The following is a 17,971-nucleotide window of genomic DNA, read 5'->3' on the forward strand; positions in this document are numbered from 1 at the left end:
AAACCTGATGGGAGAGTCTTCATTTCTTACTGATGAGAACGTCACAGCCCCCTGTGGCAAGTGGCAAAAGACTGCATTCTTCAGGCCAAGCAAGTGAGGTCAGCTCCAATTACTCCTGGGCAGTTGGGTTCACCGAATTTGGTGGTTCCTGGCCAGGACTGCATAACAGACACAGAGACCCAAGTGGGTGTAGACAACTGGGAGGGGGTCTCTGCCTCCTGCCTCATTGTGAGGCCCAGGTTTCCAGCCAGGTGGAGTGTGCTACTGCCCTCAGGGACCCACTGCAGAGGAAGAACTTTGGGAGCACCCACACCAAGGAGAGGAGAGTCTTTCCCCAACTAAGCCACTGCCCAATGCCATTACCTTAGGAAAGGTGCTTTGTGAGACCTTGACCTGGACAGCCAAGAGACCACGAGATGGCAGCAGAGGACACAGCCCCGGACACGAAACCTGAGCCATCTTGCCAAAAAGCAGATTCAGGAAACGAAGAGTTCATTTGTGAAATATCGTCAGTTGTCTATAATTATGTGTTAAAAGCCAGAATAAATGACAGAATTTCAAAGAAATGAGGGTCAAATTTATTTGCTTGGATAATTTCCCAACCACCAATGCGCCACATCTGCATATGAAGCCACATAACATGAACTGAATTTCTCTAATGTTTAAAAGAAGAGATAGGGGTCACGGCCTTTGAACACTGATGTCAGTGGAAACCTTGTCAGTTTCTTCTTTCTGTGGAGTTCCCATTCAAGTAAAATGAGTGACCTCCACAGAGGCTGCCAAACTAATGAAGAAAGAGGCAGATACAGTGGTTGCTGGGAATCACTGCAGCAAAGCAGAACACTGTCATGGAGCAGCCTGGGACTCTGGCAATAGGCAGTGTGGAGGGGGAATAATGAGGAACACAGGACAAGTCTCAAAGAGTCTTTGCTTGCAGCTGGCAGAGGATAATGCACAGGAAAGCGGCATTAGTGGCACTGGAACTAAATCCCAAATCTGACTTCTCATCTAATGCACCTTCCATTGTTACATATTTCCACCTCCCCCACTCCTCAGTTGTGACTAACAAATAGGTCTCCAGACATTGCAAAATATCCTGAGAAACAAAATGACCCTTCTCTCAGAACCAGTGCCCTAGAGGCTATGATGAAGTTTTATCAGAAAGGTTTTAAGAATTTAATGTTTAATCTAAGGCTCTGGGACTTTGCAAGATCTATGTGAACTGCATCATGTATCCAAAACCTGAATTGCTACTGTTTGTCTAATGCAGACTGATGATTGAAGGACTATAGCTGAATCTGGCTCTTGATTTTTAAGAAATTATCATTTAAACCACTTCTACAGGCAATTTATTTTCAACACCTGAAGTGGTTTATAGTTTTAAAGTACTTTTCCTTGTGTGATTTTATTTTAGCCTTGATACTCTAGTAAGGTAGAGAGAATAAATATTATTACTATAACCTCCAAGTGAACAAAAGGTAGTTCAGAAAGGTTTGACTTGCCCAAGCAACAGAATTAGAATCTAGGTTTCCTGGTTCCCAGTCCTATTATTTTTTTGAGGAAAAATTTCTAGTAAGAACTTCACTTAAGGGTTCATGAAACTAAACCAAAAAAGTAGATATGGGCATAACTGCTGGAACAGTTAAATTTCAACTGCTAAGCTGTTCAAAAATCATCACAAATGATTAACTCTGTTTCTCTTTTTTTTTTTTCCCCTGGAGACAGAGTCTTGCTTTGTCTCCCAGGCTGGAGTGCAGTGGTGCCACCTTGGCTCACTGCAACCTCCACCTCCCGGGTTCAAGCAATTCTCCTGCCTCACGCTCCCAAGTAGCGGGGATTACAGGCACCCGCCACCATGCTCTCCTAATTTTATTTATTTTTTTTTCAGTAGAGACAGCCACCATGTTGGCCAGGCTGGTCTTGAACTCCTGACCTTAGGTGATCCACCCACCTCGGCCTCCCAAAGTGCTGGGATTAGAGGCATGAACCACCAAGCCTGGCCAACTATGCTTCTTTTAATGAAGTATTTCTGCTTCCCCTCTCCTTGCAGGCATTGCCTTTCTGGCTTTCCTTAAGTTGAGTGTGGCCATATGACTTGGTTTGGCTACTGAATGAGTCGAAGTGACATGAATGTATCCCTTCAGGGCAGCATTTAAGAGTCTAAGAACAGTCCTTCATGCTTACCTCACATTCTGACCAGGTATAACCTTAACCTTCCTAGTGACAGGGCAGGATCTCAAAATGGTGGCGCTCCGTGAACTTGGGTACCTGAAACACTTGCAATGAGCAGAACCCCTTGCCAGCCTACTTTGGACACGTAGTATGAGAAATAAACCTGTGTGGTTTTAAGCCACTGTGGTTTTGGCATTTACCACAGCCTAGCCTAATCTGACTGATGCAGGTTAATTTCCATCGCCATCAAGCTTGCCTAGGAACTAGAATGCAACAACTAATCTTATCACATCACTAAAACCTGGAAAACAAATTGTTAATTTTCTTTCCTCAGCTTCCTCATCTACCATCTTCTGACTTTCAAGAAAATTATTCTTTTCTTAGCCCTGCACACATGAGCTCTCCATTACACTGGCAATTAGACTGTGGGAGAGGAAGAAATGCAGAAGACCTAGATCTTTTCTCCATTTCAGAGCCTGATCCCAGAACTGTCCCCACCCACTAGTACTCACACTTAACCTTGTCATAGGAAGATTATTACCACTCTTCCAAGGTGTCACAGATGAGCTGCAGCAGGCGCCACTGCAATGCCAAGGCAAGGCAGCCAGGCTGCGCTCTGTACTCACTGGTGCCTGGGCCTGTTTAGGCCAGGTGAAGCAGCATTCTCTAGGGAAAGAAGCCTTCTCAAGTGGGAACAAAAATGAGAATGAGGCGAACAGCCATCCCGGGCACTACTGTATGTGAATTTGGGGTGAGTTCTCTTGGTACTCCAGCTCTGGTCAATTTCTAGTTTCTAGGGGCTAGTAAGCTGCCCAGCTGCTGCTGCTACTGGGACTCCCAGTCCTCCTGGGCTTTTCCCAAGCCCACGCGAGCCTGTTATCTTTGCACACTTGCAAAGGTCACAAACGGTGGGGGTTGAACGCAGCCAGAAGTTCAGCAACCCGATCGCAGCCGGGATCAAAGGTCGGCGGGTCAGACCAGACGCCGAGCCTGCGCAGTCCCGCTCCCGCGTTGGAGAGAAAGGGTGGCTACAGCGCCGGCTCGTTACACCGGCGTGCTCGCAAGAGGCGGGAAAGCGGTAGGGAGAGACGCGGGTCGCAGCGTCCCTCCCTCTGCCTACCCTATCTATCCGCCTGCCCAGCAAGCCTGTTCCTCCTTCGGCGCCCAGGCCCCAGGGGAGGGGACGAGAAACGCCCTGCTTTTCTGACTCATCATCTCCAACCCCTTTCTCGCGCGCGCTCCAAGTCTCAGGACATCGGACCTGCGCCCTCTTGCGAGGGGGTGCGGCGACAGCATCTGGGAAGCCTCAGCTCTGCCAAGCGCCAACTCCGGGCCCTCGCCAGTCTGTGAAGCTGCCAGCGCAGGGCTGGCGACCCAGAGCCAGCTGTCAATTGCAGTGGCTGGGGGAGCGGCACGCCAGTGCAGGACCGCCCGCCCGGCTCCTCCCTGAACGCGGGGCCAGTGGTCGCGTCTGAGGAAGCGCTAGGCTAGGCCCAGACTTCCCCACCTCGCGCCGCTCAGCACATCCACAGCGCCCCCACCGCGGAGGGAAGGCTCTTTATTTCCCAGCCGCTCACGGGCCGGCAGGGCATCCTGGGACTCGTAGTCTTCGCAGCAGTAGAAAGGAGCTGGATCGAAAGGGGAACTGGAACACTCCTGAATTGGATTCAGGGAGTTGGCGTGTGCAGGATCCGGGGTTTGGAGTGGATGGGATTATAAAAGGTGGACCGAAGAGTGAGATGAGGCAGATGTGAAGCTCTGTAGGGAGGTGACGGGGAGGGAGGATATGTATGGAAGGGAGAAAGCAGATTTTCAGGGTGGTGAGGTGAGGATATATTCGAACGTCCAGGTGTATCTTCCCCTAACAGGGAAGGAACGAAAAAGGGGCCTGCTCTGAGTGAAAACTGAAGGCACTCCCGGACTTCATATTGGACTCAAGGGATCCCAGCTAACTTCTGAGTTTGGTGGGGTGGGATGCAGGAATGTCTGGAGAGCATTCTCTCAGGGTGGAAGAAGAGCAACAGGTGTCTGTTCCCGCTGTCCCGCCCTCTCATTTGCTCCTGTGTTGGCCACCGTGGGACCATTCTCCAAACCAGGAATCTCCTCCAACTCAGAGAAGCCCTGAAAACCAGAGACAGGTGTGAGCAAATTGTAGAGGTGAGAAAGAAGAAACTCCAGACAGAAGCAACTGCTTTCTCCTGCCCATTTTTTAAATCCTGTTTCCCATAGTCCGTTCAATATTTAGGCAGCTTCCTAATGCTTTCCCACTCTTTTAACCTCAATCATTTGGATTCCCAATTCCCTCTTACCCACCACTAGAGGAGAAATGTCCAAAGCCAGCGAAAGCCCATCAGTTTCATTCTAGGACCTCTTCTTTTCTAGGACCTCCTGCCCCATCGTTTTTCCTTAAGTGCCACTGACCAGGATAGCCAGTGGAAAAATTAGTTGGCAACTAGCTATTCATTCTTTCCTCCCTGCCCCCATACCTCCTGCAGCTCCTGGTAGTGTAGACTCTGGCTCCTGCAGCATCCGGGTTTCCTCTGGCTCAGCAAGAATAGGGCGTGCACTGAGACCAGCACTCCCCCTAGGGTGAAGGCCTCAGCACTGAGCTCCAGCACCAGCAAGCCAGCCTGCTGCAGGTAGACAGGGCTGAGAATGCAGGGATCCCGCACCTGTTTGCCCCTGCCCATTTTGCTCTCCATCTCTTGTCTCCTCATCTTCCCACCTCCCCTTCATTTGCCAGTACCTTGGAGGGGGCAGTTGGGGCAGGCCCCAAGGCTGTCTTCATCACCTCGACCACCACCACGATGAAACCCAAGATCAAGTTGAAGGTGTTGAATATCATCATGGCCTGCACCTGCCAGTGAGCTAGCTCAGTCCCGCCCAGCCTCAGGACTCATTCCAACCTCAATCCCCACTTGCAGCCTATCTGAAGACAAAACTCACCTGCTTCTAAGCCTCCAAACAGGGCCAAAAGCCCTCTAACTTTTTTGCTTTCCCTCCTCAGTCACTGAGGCCAGTCAATGGTGACAGCTGAGAGGGCAAGTCAACACTTAGCCACTTACTTCCTAGGCTGAGGGGTGTAGGTGTCTGTTTTAGGGAGTGGGAGGACAGTACTGTATTCTCTTCCCTCTCACCTTCCAGAGGCGGGGTGCTCTGCGAAGCTCAAGGGTGACAATCCCAGTGAGGAGACCCTGAATGGTGAGAAGGGCAAGTGTTGAGCTCTGGTTCTGTTAGGAAGGGGCCCTGGGACTTTCCTTCCACCCTCCCTTGTGGTGGGTCTTACTGAGACTCCAGGCCCAAGAGGCAGCGCTGTAGCCATGTGGCAATCAGAGTTCAGGCAGGCGACTGAGAGGGCAAAGGGCACCACAACCACTGCCAGCCATAGCTGGCTCACCTAGGGGTCAGGGGAGGGTAATTGAGGAGGAACTGTCAGGGATTCCCTTCCCTTCTCATAACTCCTACCTCTTTAGAGATCAGCAAATAGGATTTTATGCAGGGTGGAGGAAAGCAGTCAACCCAGAGCAATGAAGGAAGTGATCATTAAAAATTAAGTATCATTTAATTTTTTCTGCCTCATATTGTAGTTTAGTTACTTACCTGTATGTTTTCCCCACAAGATGGAAGCCACTTGGAGATTAAGGGTCTTGCCTTGTTTATTTCTATGTTTTCTCCACCCTCCTCCCATTCAGAACCTAGCACATTTTCTGGCGCATGGTAGGTGCTCACTCAACATGGATGGATAAATGGACGGAACTGAATTGGGTACAAGTGGACATGCTGAGACCTGGGATGGGGTAGCCTGGCCTCACCGCCAGCACCAAGAGGTGCCCACTCTGCCTGTGCCTTGCCCAGCGTTGTAGCTTTTCCAGACGAAGGCTGTGTCTCTCCTGCTCTTGCTGATCAGCTTTATCTTCCATGGCTCCTTTACCCACAAGAACTAGGTGCTTCCTAGGCTGGGAAAAATGCATTATGGTTTCTATTAGGAGAGAGGACATGCAACAACGTATCTTTCAGTTACACCTCTGCCCACTCCCAATATCCAGGGATTTGAGGTCCAGGGCCTCACACCTACCTAGTCTGAAGCAGCTACTCCAAAGGGATGGGACCCAGCTGGGTCCTAGGACTTCTGAGGGGCTTGATAGCTCAGAGCAGACGACGAACTTGTCCTGGCAGAGAAAGGCTGTCAGGGATGGGGTGTGGTGGGGCAAAGGTTTCTATGAAGACCTAAGGATCTAGGGAGTGGCCCTGGGTACATACCAGCCTCAGTTCACTCCACAAGACATCTAGCCTGACCCCACTCTATTCCCATTTCTCATTACCCCCATTTCTGCCCATCCTGGGTTCCTCTTCTGGTTTAACTTAACCTCATCCTCAGGGACACTATCACTCTGGACCTCAATTTCTCCTCATTTCCATATAATCTTACACCTTTCTTTGGCTTCCCCCTCATTACCTGTCCTTCCCTAGAGACCTTACTTTCTGTCTGGATTGGTCCCCTGTCATTACTACTTGCAGCTTTGCCCCCAGACCAGGTAAGGTTGAATTCCAGTGGCTTTCTTGCCTCTCACTTTCTGGACAGTCTCCCTTCCCTTTCTTGAAGGTTTTACTCTGAATTGAACACTAAGTGGATGGGGGGTCCTGTTTATAGTGGGAATTGTTTTTGATTCAATGATAACCTGCAGATGGCCATATATATATATATGTGTGTGTGTGTGTGTGTGTGTGTGTGTGTATATATATATATATATATATATATATAGATGGTCCTCAAATAGTGAGTCTTGGAAAGGATACTATTGCAACAATTAATATTTTTGAGAGAGAAGGTGCCTCATAGCCAGACAGACCTGGACTGAAATCTTAGCTCTGCTGCTTTTCCATCTGTGTGATCTTAGATCCATTATTATTATTATTATTGGAGGTGGAAGTTTCACTCTTGTTGCCCAGGCTGGAATGCAATGGCTTGATCTCGGCTCACCACAACCTCTGCCTCCCAGGTTCAGGCAATTCTCCTGCCTCAGCCTCCCAGGTAGCTGGGATTACAGGCATACTCTACCATGCCTGGCTAATTTTGTATTTTTAAGTAGAGATGGGATTTCTCCATGTTGGTCAGGCTGGTCTCAAACTCCCAACCTCCAGTGATCCACTCGCCTTGGCCTTCCAAAGTGTTGGAATTACAGGCATGAGCCACCATGCCCAGCCTATTATTATTATTATATTGAGACAGAGGCTCACTGTCACCCAGGCTGGAATGCAGTGCCATGATCATGGCTCACTGTAGCCTCCATCTTCTGGGCTCAAATAATTATCCTGCCTCAGCCTCCCAAGTAGCTGGGATGACAGGCACATGCCACTGTGTCTAGCTAATTTTTAAATTTTTTGTAGAGACAGGGTCTCACCATGTTGCCTGAGCTGGTCTCAAACTCCTAGGCTCAAGAGATACTCCTTCCTTGGCCTCCCAAACCGCTGGGATTACAGGTGTGAGCCACTATGTGTGGCCTATTAGATACATTTTTCTACCTATTTGAACCTCAGTTTGTTCACTGATAAAAGGGGGCTAACGATATGACTGTGAAGAGTTGTTGATTCGGGGTGGGTGCTTAATAACTTTAGTGGTGCTGATGAGGTCACACTGATAAGCTTGATGCCTGTACACTAAAGGTGTTATTCAGAAGCTAAGCTGGGGACTCATTTCTACAGCCAGAAGCACAACCAGCTGGGCCCAAATATACTCTATAGATTAAAGATATAATAGGAAAGGCTCATCTTGGTACAGAGCCTGAGGTCTGGAGGCAACCAGATCTCTGTTCAAATCCCAGATCTACCTGGGGGCCCTTGGCAAGTTGCTTAATCTCTCTGTTCCCTTATCTGTAAAAGGAAGTTAAATAATACCAGCCTCAAGGGGTTGCTTTCAGCATGGCAGAAGAGCTTAGCCCAGAACCTGGCACATAAGTGCTCAATGTTAGTGTCTATCATCATCATCACTATTATTTTTCTTGTTGCTGACGATAAGAGGAGACTATGCCAGAGGACCCCAGAAGTTAGTACCAGGAGGCAGAGTCCTGGGAAGCAAGTGACCTTTTTGTAAGCCACTTCTGTCCCATCCATACTGTGCCACCATCGGCGGGGCATCGTATCTACTCTTTTCTTTCCCAGCGAGTGGGAGTCACATTTTAAAGGGATCCAGAAAACCGTTGTGTGTGTACTCCTCCTCGATTCCCATGTGCATTAATTTTATTTGCTGGCGATGTGAGATGTTGGGCTTGCACTGAGGACCCCAGAGCCTGCAGGCCATTGGAGAAAGAGACTCCCTGAAGCCTCATTTTTCTTACTTGTAAATGGGGACTAATTTTATTATAGAGGGTTATTGGAAAGATTATATACTATTAGATAGGTGAACAGGCATTCAGTAAATATTGACTAAATCTGAGTGTACTACTTACCAGTTTGTAGTCTAGACTACAATCGCCTGGAAGGAAGATACCACTTCTCTTTTCATCCCCCACAGCGCTGAGCCCAGTGCCTGGCACTTAGTAAGCACTCAGTAAATATTTGTTGTATTGAAGAGCCATGAAAGTGACTTGAGGAATGGAAAATAGAATTCGAGAGGAAGGAGCAGGAATTGTTTATCAAGAACGGAAAGGACCGAAGAGTAACTTTAATAATGTTTCTTATACGGCCGACATTAACTCTCTCTATAATCGCCCCTCCTCCTCCCCCAAAAGAGAGACAGAAATTGTAAGGGAGAGGCTTTGAGATAAAACCCCAGGAAGAACTTCCCGAGTCTGTGCATGTTGGGGCAGAAAGAGCGGCAGAGCCAACTCCTTCCCTGGTATGTCCGGGTTTAGGGTGGGAGGGGCAGTGCTGCTTGGAGGCTGGGGGAAGGACGAGATGACCTTTCAAAATCTCTTCCAGTCTCCTGTTGGAATCGTCTGTGCGCCCCACCCCCGCTCCCTCCCTCCCTCCCTCCCTCCAACAGTGCCCCCCGTCTCCAAACCGTCCGCACCCCGCCCCTGGCGGCCGCCTCTCGCGGCTCCCGGGGTCCCCAGCTCCCAGTCCCTGGAGCCAGAGCCCGGCTCCCGCGCGGCTCCCAACCCCGCCGCGCCGCCCCCCGCATGCTAATGGCCGGGCCGCCTCCCGCCGCACACAATGCGGGCCAGGGCCGGGGGCGGGGGACCGGGGAGGGGGCGGGGGCCGGGCCGGGGGCGGGGGGGCCGGGGCCCGGCGCATCTCCCCCGGCCCCACGTAACGCTGACGCCCGCGCCGCCGGCCCGCCGCCCGCCGCCGCCGCCGCCGCCGCCCGCTCCGCCGCCGCCCGCCCGGGGCTCGTGAGTAGCCGCTCCCCCCACTCCCGGGCCCCCCCGTCCGCCACCCGGCCCCCGCCCCCGGCCCCCTCCCCCCCTCCCGGAGGGGGGGCCCGCTCCGCGCGCCCGGCTCGGAGCAGGTGCAGGGGGCGGGGGCGGGGGAGGGGCGCCGGCTCGGCCCCAAGCAAACTTCGCCCAGAGCTCCTGGGGGGGCGGGGTGGGGGTGGCGGCCTCGGAAGCCTGGAGAGCTGGGGGGCCCCGAGGGAGGGGGGGCCAGGTGGAGGAGCTGGGGGAGCAGACACCAAAGGGAAGGGCCATCTGGGGGGGATGTGGGGGCGGAGGTGGGGGGTGTCTTTGTAGGGGCCCGAAGGCAGGGCGCGAGGGGCCTGGGGGTGAGGGGCGGCAGAGCCGCGAGCCTGAGTGGATGTGCACCCCCCCAGCCCCCGGCCCAGGTAGGGCTGGTGGGGGAGGGGGAAGGAGCCCAAACTCTCCGGGAGCACGGGGTGGCGGGGGAGGGGAGAGGATGGGGGGGTGCTTCCCTCTTTGCGTCCCAAACAAAGTGTCACAAAGAGCTCGGCCCGCGGCAGCAGCGGAGGCGGCTGTAACTCAGCTTTTGTTCTCCTGGCCGGGGGTAGCTGAGCCTTGGCCTCCCTATCTCTCAACCCTGCCCCCCATCATTCTTCTGGCTTATCTTCCTGGGGAGGGGTCTGAGGTGCTGCTGGAGAAACCTCTCGGGCAGATTGCAGGTCCTACACTACTTAGCAATCTATTTCTGGGAGGGGGATTTTCTCAGAGGCTCCCTCGATCACCCCTACTTCCCAGTCTGAAGACTGAGGCTCACGTGGGTGCTAAGACTGACTTTTCTAGGGTCAGCGCCAGTTAAGGGGACTTAGGTCTGGCTACATGTCCCCCTTCCCCAAACCCAGGTCCTCCAGAACTTTCAAAATCAAAATCGGGGTTGCGTTAGGACATGCCTCTGGGATAAGATTCCCCATAGTGGGGTGGCAGCAGGTGAGCAGATGTGCCTTCCTCTCGCCCTCTGCTGTACCTTTGGAGTCCATGGCTGAGGTTCCATGTCCTCAACTCAGGAGAATGAGGACAGAAAGAAGGAGGGAAGGAGGCTTTACCAAGAACTCAGTCCAAAAAAGCTAGCGAGCTGCACAGTGGAGTGGGTTTGGAGGAGCTGTCTGAGCAGTGAGGTTCAGAGGGCCCTGAAGAGGAGACCATAAAACTACTGACGTATGTGTGATCAAGGTAGTCTTGACTCTAGACCACCTAAGAAGCTCCCTTTCCTTTTAACCCCATCTAGTGCAGTGATAATCATAATTGTTAGCAGATTTGGGAGGTGTAGGATTCTCAAGACAGAAAACTGTTGTGTTAGAGGTTACAGCTGGACCCCAGAAGTCCTGAACCCTTGCTCCTTATACTGTGACCCTAGAAACTTTTGAATTACAAAACTTGAGGGACAGTCTTTGTGGTCCATTTAGGAGATAGATACTTCTACGTACCTGTCCTTGTTGTTTCTAAGTTTTTTCACCAACCATTCCATCCTTCTTAACTAAGGTTTAGTGGTCCACATCCACTTCCCTACCAGTTGCCCCAGAACCTGAGGATAATTGGCCTGTTGATTTTGAAAGGTTTCTGATACCTATCCCTGGCCCTGCATCCTTATAGAATCCAAATAAGGGCAAGATAACCCCTGTTTCCCAGTGGGGGTGGAAAGTAGGTCAGTGCTGCTGTCTGGCCAAGTGTCGAGGATAGTGTTTAAGTCCTGACTATGGAAAACTCTGTGATTATTGCCCACGGGCAATACACACATGACCTCAGTTCCAAGGCAGTTGCTGGTATCCCAGTCCCTGTCAGTTCTTTCCCCTACTAAGAAAAAATCATGGGATCAGGTGTCTGGAACCTGGTTTGACACAGAGATGATTCAGGAGATCTTGATTGGGCCTAGGAAGGTATCTCGGTTAGTTTTGTTGATTTTAGGCCACCCTCTGGGGAAACTTTCCCTGCTGGGGAGTTCAGCTTCAGCCTGGGCCTTCTTGCATATCACTCTGTTTCTGTTCTGGAAACTGCTATGTGCAAAGTGGTTTATCATTGTTTTGTTTGGGAGAGGAAGCTTTGCCCTATTCCCACTCTTCTTGCCTCAGATATGAGGCCAGCTTCATATGAGATTTTGCTTGCTATCCTACAGACAGTTTTAGGGGCCCTAGAATCTTCTCAGAATCAGAGTATGTGCCCATAGGTTAGTCAGCTATGACCATGCAGTATTCCCAGCATCCCCCCCCCACCACCATCTGCTTCCTCTGAATATACCAGATTGGCTGTACACCAGGATGTTCCGGGAATCCCCAGGAGAGCAACAGAATGTGATGGACCCAAATATGATGCCTCAGTAACTCATTCCAGGATGTACAAACTGTAACTGTCAGGACGCTCCTTATAGCTAATTAAAATTCTTCTAGTTACATCTATTTTCTATTAGCTCTTTCTATTTTCAGTGACATCCAAAAGGCCAAAATAATCCCTGTGGTACCACTGGTTTTTCTTTTATGGTTTCCAGATAGGAACAACAACAACAAAAAAATGCTCTAGCTTTTCTGTGTTGTATCTGTGATGCTAAAATGGCAAACAGCCCCTCTAGCACCTCATAGCTCTATCTATGGTACTGAGGTGGCCAAAGTGGCTTCTGTGGTAGCCCACTGCACTCTCCATGGTACTGAAGGGATGACCATTTGTTTTAACATCTCTCTGGGGTCCAAATGAGTCCTGTGACTTAGAACCACAAACATTTTTTTTTTTTTAGTAGGAAGGGACTAACATATAAATTAGTCCAATCCCCTATTTTATTGTTGTGCAAACTGGGAAGTTAAGTGATTTAGTGAAGTTTGTAGGGTTATCAATGTTCAGACCAGGCCTACAATAGCCTTGTACATCTCAGTCCTATTCTAATTCACCTTTTGTGACACTATTCGGTGAGCCTGGTGAGGCTCTTAGTCCCAGGAAAAGATCCAGAGGATGAGAGAGGGTGCCCTAATTTGAAGCTACAGAAATACACATATTAAATGGTAGTGGAAGTCGCCTAGTGACCCTTGGACAAGGACACTTTGTTAATTAATCGTCTGCTATTAATAATCCTATAGCCCAGATTCCACATGTAACAGGTACCTGCCCCTTCATGGAGTCTTAACACATACAATAAATGTCAAAAATTGAAGAAGCCTTGGACCTCCAGAGCTTTTTCTCTCTGCTGACAGGCAGGTTGACGCTTGGCCCAGTTCTTTTCCATTAAAGATCCTTAGGCAAAGTAATGCTTGAATCTTTTTCTTTCTCAGTAACCCATTTCAGTTTCATGATGCCTGTCGTAAGGAAGTTCTTTATATCTCAAATACTCTTTCTTAGGCAAAAAAAAAAAAAAGTTAGGCCCACATTCATTTAGCCTTGACCAGATACAATTCTATACGAGGCAGAAAGGTAGACTAGATGACTTCTGGTCATCCTCCAGGCCTACTTCCATGAATCTTGATCCTGGGGTTTCTTCTAAGTCCTCATGCTGAACTCCTCTGCAGCTTAGGATCAGTATCCCCCTCCCACCCCCCATCCTCTTCCTCTCAATGTTCTTCTTCCCCAGCACTGGAGCTCTGCAAGTCCCAGGCCTAGGGAATTTTAGCCTGGAGAACTTTAACCCCTTCCTGCTCAGAGCATGTGCTGAGTCCCTATCTGTGCAGATGGCCCAGCCCCGCCCCCCGTCCCTCACTCCAGCCTCTTGAGCTCAGAGCCAGTGTAATCCTCCTCTTGTGTGAGGGAGCCTCTCCCCTGCAGAGAGGAGGAAAGCCTGCCTCAGAACAGCCCTGGACAAAGGGGCTCAGATGCCCCATCATACTGCAGACTCCAAGGTTTGAAACAAGGGGATGAATCCTATACGGTATTTGCAGTTTTTAACCCCTTCCCCAGGCTAGCTGTGCCCCTTAACTTCCACTCCTCCCCCAACTCTCTCTTCATTCCTTCTGCTCCCTCCCCCTTCATGCCCCTCCCCCTCTGTCTGTCTTCAGACTCTGCTGCTGGGAGGTGTTTCTCTCCCATGCATGAATGAGTCTCTGTAATGAATGGAAATGAATGGATCAGGAATCCAGGCAGAGGGAGGGAGAATGAAGGGGGGAAAGACAGAAAGGGTAAGGGCAGAAGGAAGCACTGTGGAACCTGGAAGGATGTGTGGCTGGCTGGTCAGGGTTCTCAGAGCAACTGGTCCCACTTGGATAACTGGGGAGCATGTCAAGCCCACCCCATTTGCTCACCACACTGTACAGCCCAACCTACATTGGAGGAGGGCATACTGTGATGGTTTTCCCTACCACCAGGGGGTAGGGTGGTAGCTGTGGTTGTTCTAGACCGTGCATTTAAAATACAGAATTTGGGGAAGCGGTCTGAATTATCTGGGAGGCTGGTGGGCTTAGCAAATCAAGGGGTACAGCTTTTGAGTAGAGCAGCCCTTTCGTGCCTCAAGATGCAAGTAGGGAGAAGGGATTGGTTTTTGGAATACAGAGTGCTGAGAGTCTACAGGTAGGGAGTGACTTTACTGCTGAAAACTAGGGCTCACCTTTTCCTCCAAATCTGTCTCTTGCTTTAGCTCCACAGCACCTGTTGCCTTCATTAGCAGCCTTTCCTCCTCTTCCCTGCACTCCCCAGAACCAAAGAATGTGAAGGGGGTCCATGGAGGTGAGTGAAGCTCTGACTTCAACCTACAAGTACCTACCTACAACTGTATACTCCCTCTCCTGCCTACCTCTCTCTCTCTTTGACCTCCCATTGTTAGAAGTTAACTCCTTGGCCCTGACATCTCGATTCCCACACAGCCCCCCCAACTTCCCGAGGTGAGTGGCACCCTGTGTTCCTAGTTCAGACCCCAGCCCACCTTCCCTCGTGTCGTCTTTCTGGCCCTCGAGGCGACGCCCTTGCTTCCTTTACAGCTCTACCTTCACCCTTTGCTCTATGCAGATCTTTCTCCACAGGGCTCACGTCCCCGCGCCCCGAGCGGCCACTTAGCGCCGTCGCCGCCAGCTTTCGACGGCGAGCTGGATCTGCAGCGATACTCCAACGGGCCAGCCGTGAGCACAGGGTCACCTGGGATGGGAGCAGTGAGCTGGTCTGAGAGTCGTGCAGGCGAACGGCGCTTCCCCTGCCCTGTATGCGGGAAGCGCTTCCGCTTCAACTCTATCCTGGCTTTGCACCTGCGGGCACACCCAGGCGCGCAGGCCTTCCAGTGCCCTCACTGCGGCCACCGTGCGGCGCAGCGGGCTCTGCTGCGTTCGCACCTGCGCACACACCAGCCCGAGCGCCCACGTAGTCCTGCCGCACGCCTGTTGCTGGAGTTGGAAGAGCGTGCGCTACTGCGCGAGGCCCGACTGGGGAGAGCCCGAAGCTCAGGGGGCATGCAGGCCGCCCCTGCCACTGAGGGCTTGGCGCGGCCCCAAGCTCCTTCATCGTCCGCCTTCCGTTGCCCCTACTGCAAAGGCAAGTTTCGCACCTTGGCGGAGCGGGAACGCCACCTGCACATCCTGCACAGGCCCTGGAAGTGCGGCCTGTGCAGTTTCGGCGCCAGCCAGGAGGAGGAGCTGCTGCACCACAGCCTGACCGCCCACGGAGCTCCCGAGCGCCCTCTGGCGGCCACCTCCGCTGCGCCCCAGCCTCAGCCTCCACCCCAGCCCGAACCCAGATCGGTCCCTGAGCCGGAGCCAGAGCCGGAGCCTGAACGTGAGGCAAACCCGGCCCCAGCTCCTGCAGCTCCCGAGGAGCCCCCAGCGCCTCCGGAGTTCCGCTGCCAAGTGTGCGGCCAGAGCTTTACACAGTCTTGGTTTCTCAAGGGCCACATGCGCAAACACAAGGCCTCCTTCGATCACGCGTGTCCCGTGTGCGGCCGTTGCTTCAAGGAGCCCTGGTTCCTTAAGAACCACATGAAGGTGCACGCCAGCAAGCTGGGCCCGCTGCGCGCCCCGGGGCCTGGCTCCGGGCCTTCTCGGGCTCCCCAGCCTCCTGACCTGGGCCTGCTGGCCTATGAGCCGTTGGGTCCAGCGCTCCTGTTGGCCCCGGCGCCTACCCCGGCCGAGCGCCGTGAGCCCCCGAGCCTCTTGGGCTACCTGAGCCTGCGAGCTGGCGAGGGCCGGCCCAATGGCGAGGGTGCTGAGCCCGGGGCCGGCCGCAGCTTCGGAGGCTTCCGCCCGCTATCCTCTGCTCTCCCGGCCCGGGCTCGCCGGCACCGTGCGGAGGAGCCCGAGGAGGAAGAGGAGGTGGTGGAGGCCGAGGAGGAGACCTGGGCCCGGGGCAGGTCAATGGGCCCTCTGGCTTCCCTGCACCCGCGCCCGGGTGAGGGACCTGGGCACTCTGCGCCTGCTGCTGGGGCCCAGGCGAGATCGACCGCCACGCAGGGTATGTAGGGACCCTCCTCTCTCGGGGTACGCTGCGTCCTTCTCTGACTCTTACGCCGCCACTCCCCTTGTAGCTTCCTTTTTAAAAGAACCTGTCTTTTATTTCTCCTGAGTTTTTTTGTTTGTTTTGTTTGTTTTGCTTTTTCCTGGAGACTTTGCCATCATCTGAGAACACTTAACTCTTTGGTCGCAACGAATCTAACTGCTCAGGTTCCAGTTCCCCCATACCTGCTGTTTCCTCCTGGACCCCGAGGGGAAGCAGCCTTATGGGGTGGGTGTGGGGTGGGTGCGTGGGACCTGGACAGGGTGAAGGGCCCCCTGACTTCCCCTTAACGTATGTGTTGCAGAAGAGAATGGGCTGTTGGTTGGAGGGACCAGGCCTGAAGGGGGCCGGGGCGCCACCGGCAAGGATTGTCCCTTCTGCGGAAAATCTTTCCGCTCGGCACATCACCTCAAAGTGCATCTGCGAGTGCACACAGGTGAGGGAGGCAGCCTCCGGCGTGGAGAAGGGACTGGGGGGCTAGAAAGGTGAGGGCTGCTGAAACACCAGAAAGTGAAGTTTGCTCCGAAGCGTTCAGTTTGGCTAGATATCACTTGGGAAACACTCCTTTATTCAGTCAAAGTGGGTGGGATGTTCTGAGGTTGAGGTCTGTAAATTGGGCAAAATTCGGGTGGGTGCGTGCTGTGATCGTGACCCTGTGATCCTATCCCACCCACTCTCCCCAGGCGAGCGGCCCTACAAGTGTCCGCACTGCGACTACGCGGGCACCCAGTCCGGCTCGCTCAAGTATCACCTACAGCGCCACCACAGGGAGCAGAGGAGTGGGGCCGGCCCCGGGCCACCCCCGGAGCCACCGCCCCCTTCCCAGCGGGGTTCAGCCCCGTCATCTGGAGCCAAGCCGTCTCCGCAGCCTGCGACCTGGGTGGAGGGCGCCTCAAGCCCCCGGCCTCCTTCTAGCGGTGCTGGGCCGGGGTCCCGTCGGAAGCCCACCAGCCCTGGGAGGACCCTGCGCAACGGGCGAGGCGGTGAGGCCGAGCCCCTGGACCTGTCCCTGCGGGCAGGGCCGGGAGGCGAGGCCGGGCCGGGGGGTGCCCTCCACCGCTGCCTCTTCTGCCCTTTCGCCACTGGAGCCCCGGAGCTCATGGCCTTGCACCTTCAGGTGCACCACAGCCGCCGGGCTAGGGGCCGCCGGCCACCTCAGGCTGACGCGTCCCCACCCTATGTCCGAATACCATCAGGGGAGACCCCTCCCAGTCCTTCGCAGGAAGGGGAGGAGGGTTCTGGGCTGTCCAGACCGGGAGAGGCAGGGCTGGGGGGGCAAGAACGGTAGTGAGCCCTCAGGGGCGATTAGCTTAGTGAGCTTACCCCGCCGGAGCGGGGGAGCGCTAGAGGTAGTTGGGTAGAGACGCCAGCAGGGGGCAGCGTGGGACCCATATCCCAGCCCCAGGCGGACCAGAGGTGGAGGGGGCGGCGGGCGTAGGAGGGTGGGCTGGTGGTACCCACCCAGCCCAAGGGAGTCACAGTGCCTTAGAAGTGGCAGAGGTGAGGGTCAAAGAACAGAGTCCCAGGGCTGGCAGAGAGGGTTTGTGTCCCGGTTGAGGAGCCACTCTGCCAGTCTTTGCTGGTCCATAGGCGTGAGAGTTTATTTTTGTACAAGGGGTGAGGGTGGGGGGGCACTGTACCCTTCTAGCCCCATCAGGGGCCCTGTAGACGTTGCTATTTTTGGTACGATTCCTGTCATCCCTGTCGCAGAGTCGTGTCCCCAATAAACAGGTGTCTTGAGGCACAGGGCCCTGTGTCTGTCTGGCTACCCATGTCATGCTCCCCTCCTTGGGCCCTCTGCTCAGGAAGCAGTCACCTCTTCAGACACTTAGTTGTCACCCAAAGGGTTTGATAAGAAATGCAGAATATTGGGTTTACCCCCAGGTTTCGATGCAGCAGCTCTGGTGGGGTCCAAGAATTAGCATTCAACAAGTAGCCCAGCAGGTTCTCATCCACTGTGGCCTGAGGACCTCATTTTGAGAACCGCTGGACTAAGCTGGATCCCAGTTTGTCTACAACCAGTTCAG

At 53.2% G+C, this 17,971-nt stretch overlaps 2 protein-coding genes across 19 annotated transcripts; one reads left to right on the forward strand and one right to left on the reverse strand.

Moving 5' to 3' along the window:
* The first annotated feature begins 2,712 nt into the window (after window positions 1-2,712).
* Window positions 2,713-17,698, forward strand: ZNF219 (zinc finger protein 219). 12 transcript variants are annotated; one of them, XM_017533862.2, is made up of 6 exons: window positions 4,240-4,329; window positions 14,107-14,195; window positions 14,293-14,350; window positions 14,475-15,902; window positions 16,249-16,380; window positions 16,628-17,698. In XM_017533862.2, the coding sequence occupies exons 4-6, from the start codon at window positions 14,606-14,608 to the stop codon at window positions 17,230-17,232; spliced, it is 2,034 nt and encodes a 677-aa protein (XP_017389351.1). In that variant the 5' UTR covers window positions 4,240-4,329; window positions 14,107-14,195; window positions 14,293-14,350; window positions 14,475-14,605; the 3' UTR covers window positions 17,233-17,698. The 12 variants fall into 12 exon arrangements, with proteins under 12 accessions (XP_037596337.1, XP_017389351.1, XP_017389348.1 ...); XM_017533865.2 differs by lacking the exon at window positions 4,240-4,329 and adding an exon at window positions 8,878-9,007 and having other exon boundaries at window positions 14,489-15,902; XM_037740409.1 differs by lacking the exons at window positions 4,240-4,329; window positions 14,293-14,350 and adding an exon at window positions 2,713-2,923 and having other exon boundaries at window positions 14,489-15,902.
* Window positions 3,711-8,699, reverse strand: TMEM253 (transmembrane protein 253). 7 transcript variants are annotated; one of them, XM_037740411.1, is made up of 8 exons: window positions 8,619-8,699; window positions 6,248-6,341; window positions 5,985-6,128; window positions 5,459-5,569; window positions 5,310-5,366; window positions 4,919-5,029; window positions 4,659-4,805; window positions 3,711-4,293 (listed from the first exon to the last, which is right to left on the reverse strand). In XM_037740411.1, the coding sequence occupies exons 3-8, from the start codon at window positions 6,090-6,092 to the stop codon at window positions 4,174-4,176; spliced, it is 654 nt and encodes a 217-aa protein (XP_037596339.1). In that variant the 5' UTR covers window positions 6,093-6,128; window positions 6,248-6,341; window positions 8,619-8,699; the 3' UTR covers window positions 3,711-4,173. The 7 variants fall into 7 exon arrangements, with proteins under 7 accessions (XP_037596339.1, XP_017389356.1, XP_037596344.1 ...); XM_017533867.2 differs by lacking the exon at window positions 8,619-8,699 and having other exon boundaries at window positions 6,248-6,535; XM_037740412.1 differs by lacking the exon at window positions 8,619-8,699 and having other exon boundaries at window positions 3,719-4,293; window positions 5,985-6,123; window positions 6,248-6,587.
* Window positions 17,699-17,971: the final 273 nt, after the last annotated feature.

Source organism: Cebus imitator, unplaced genomic scaffold, assembly GCF_001604975.1.
Source record: "Cebus imitator isolate Cc_AM_T3 unplaced genomic scaffold, Cebus_imitator-1.0 Scaffold83, whole genome shotgun sequence".
NCBI classification, from domain to species: Eukaryota; Metazoa; Chordata; class Mammalia; order Primates; family Cebidae; genus Cebus; species Cebus imitator.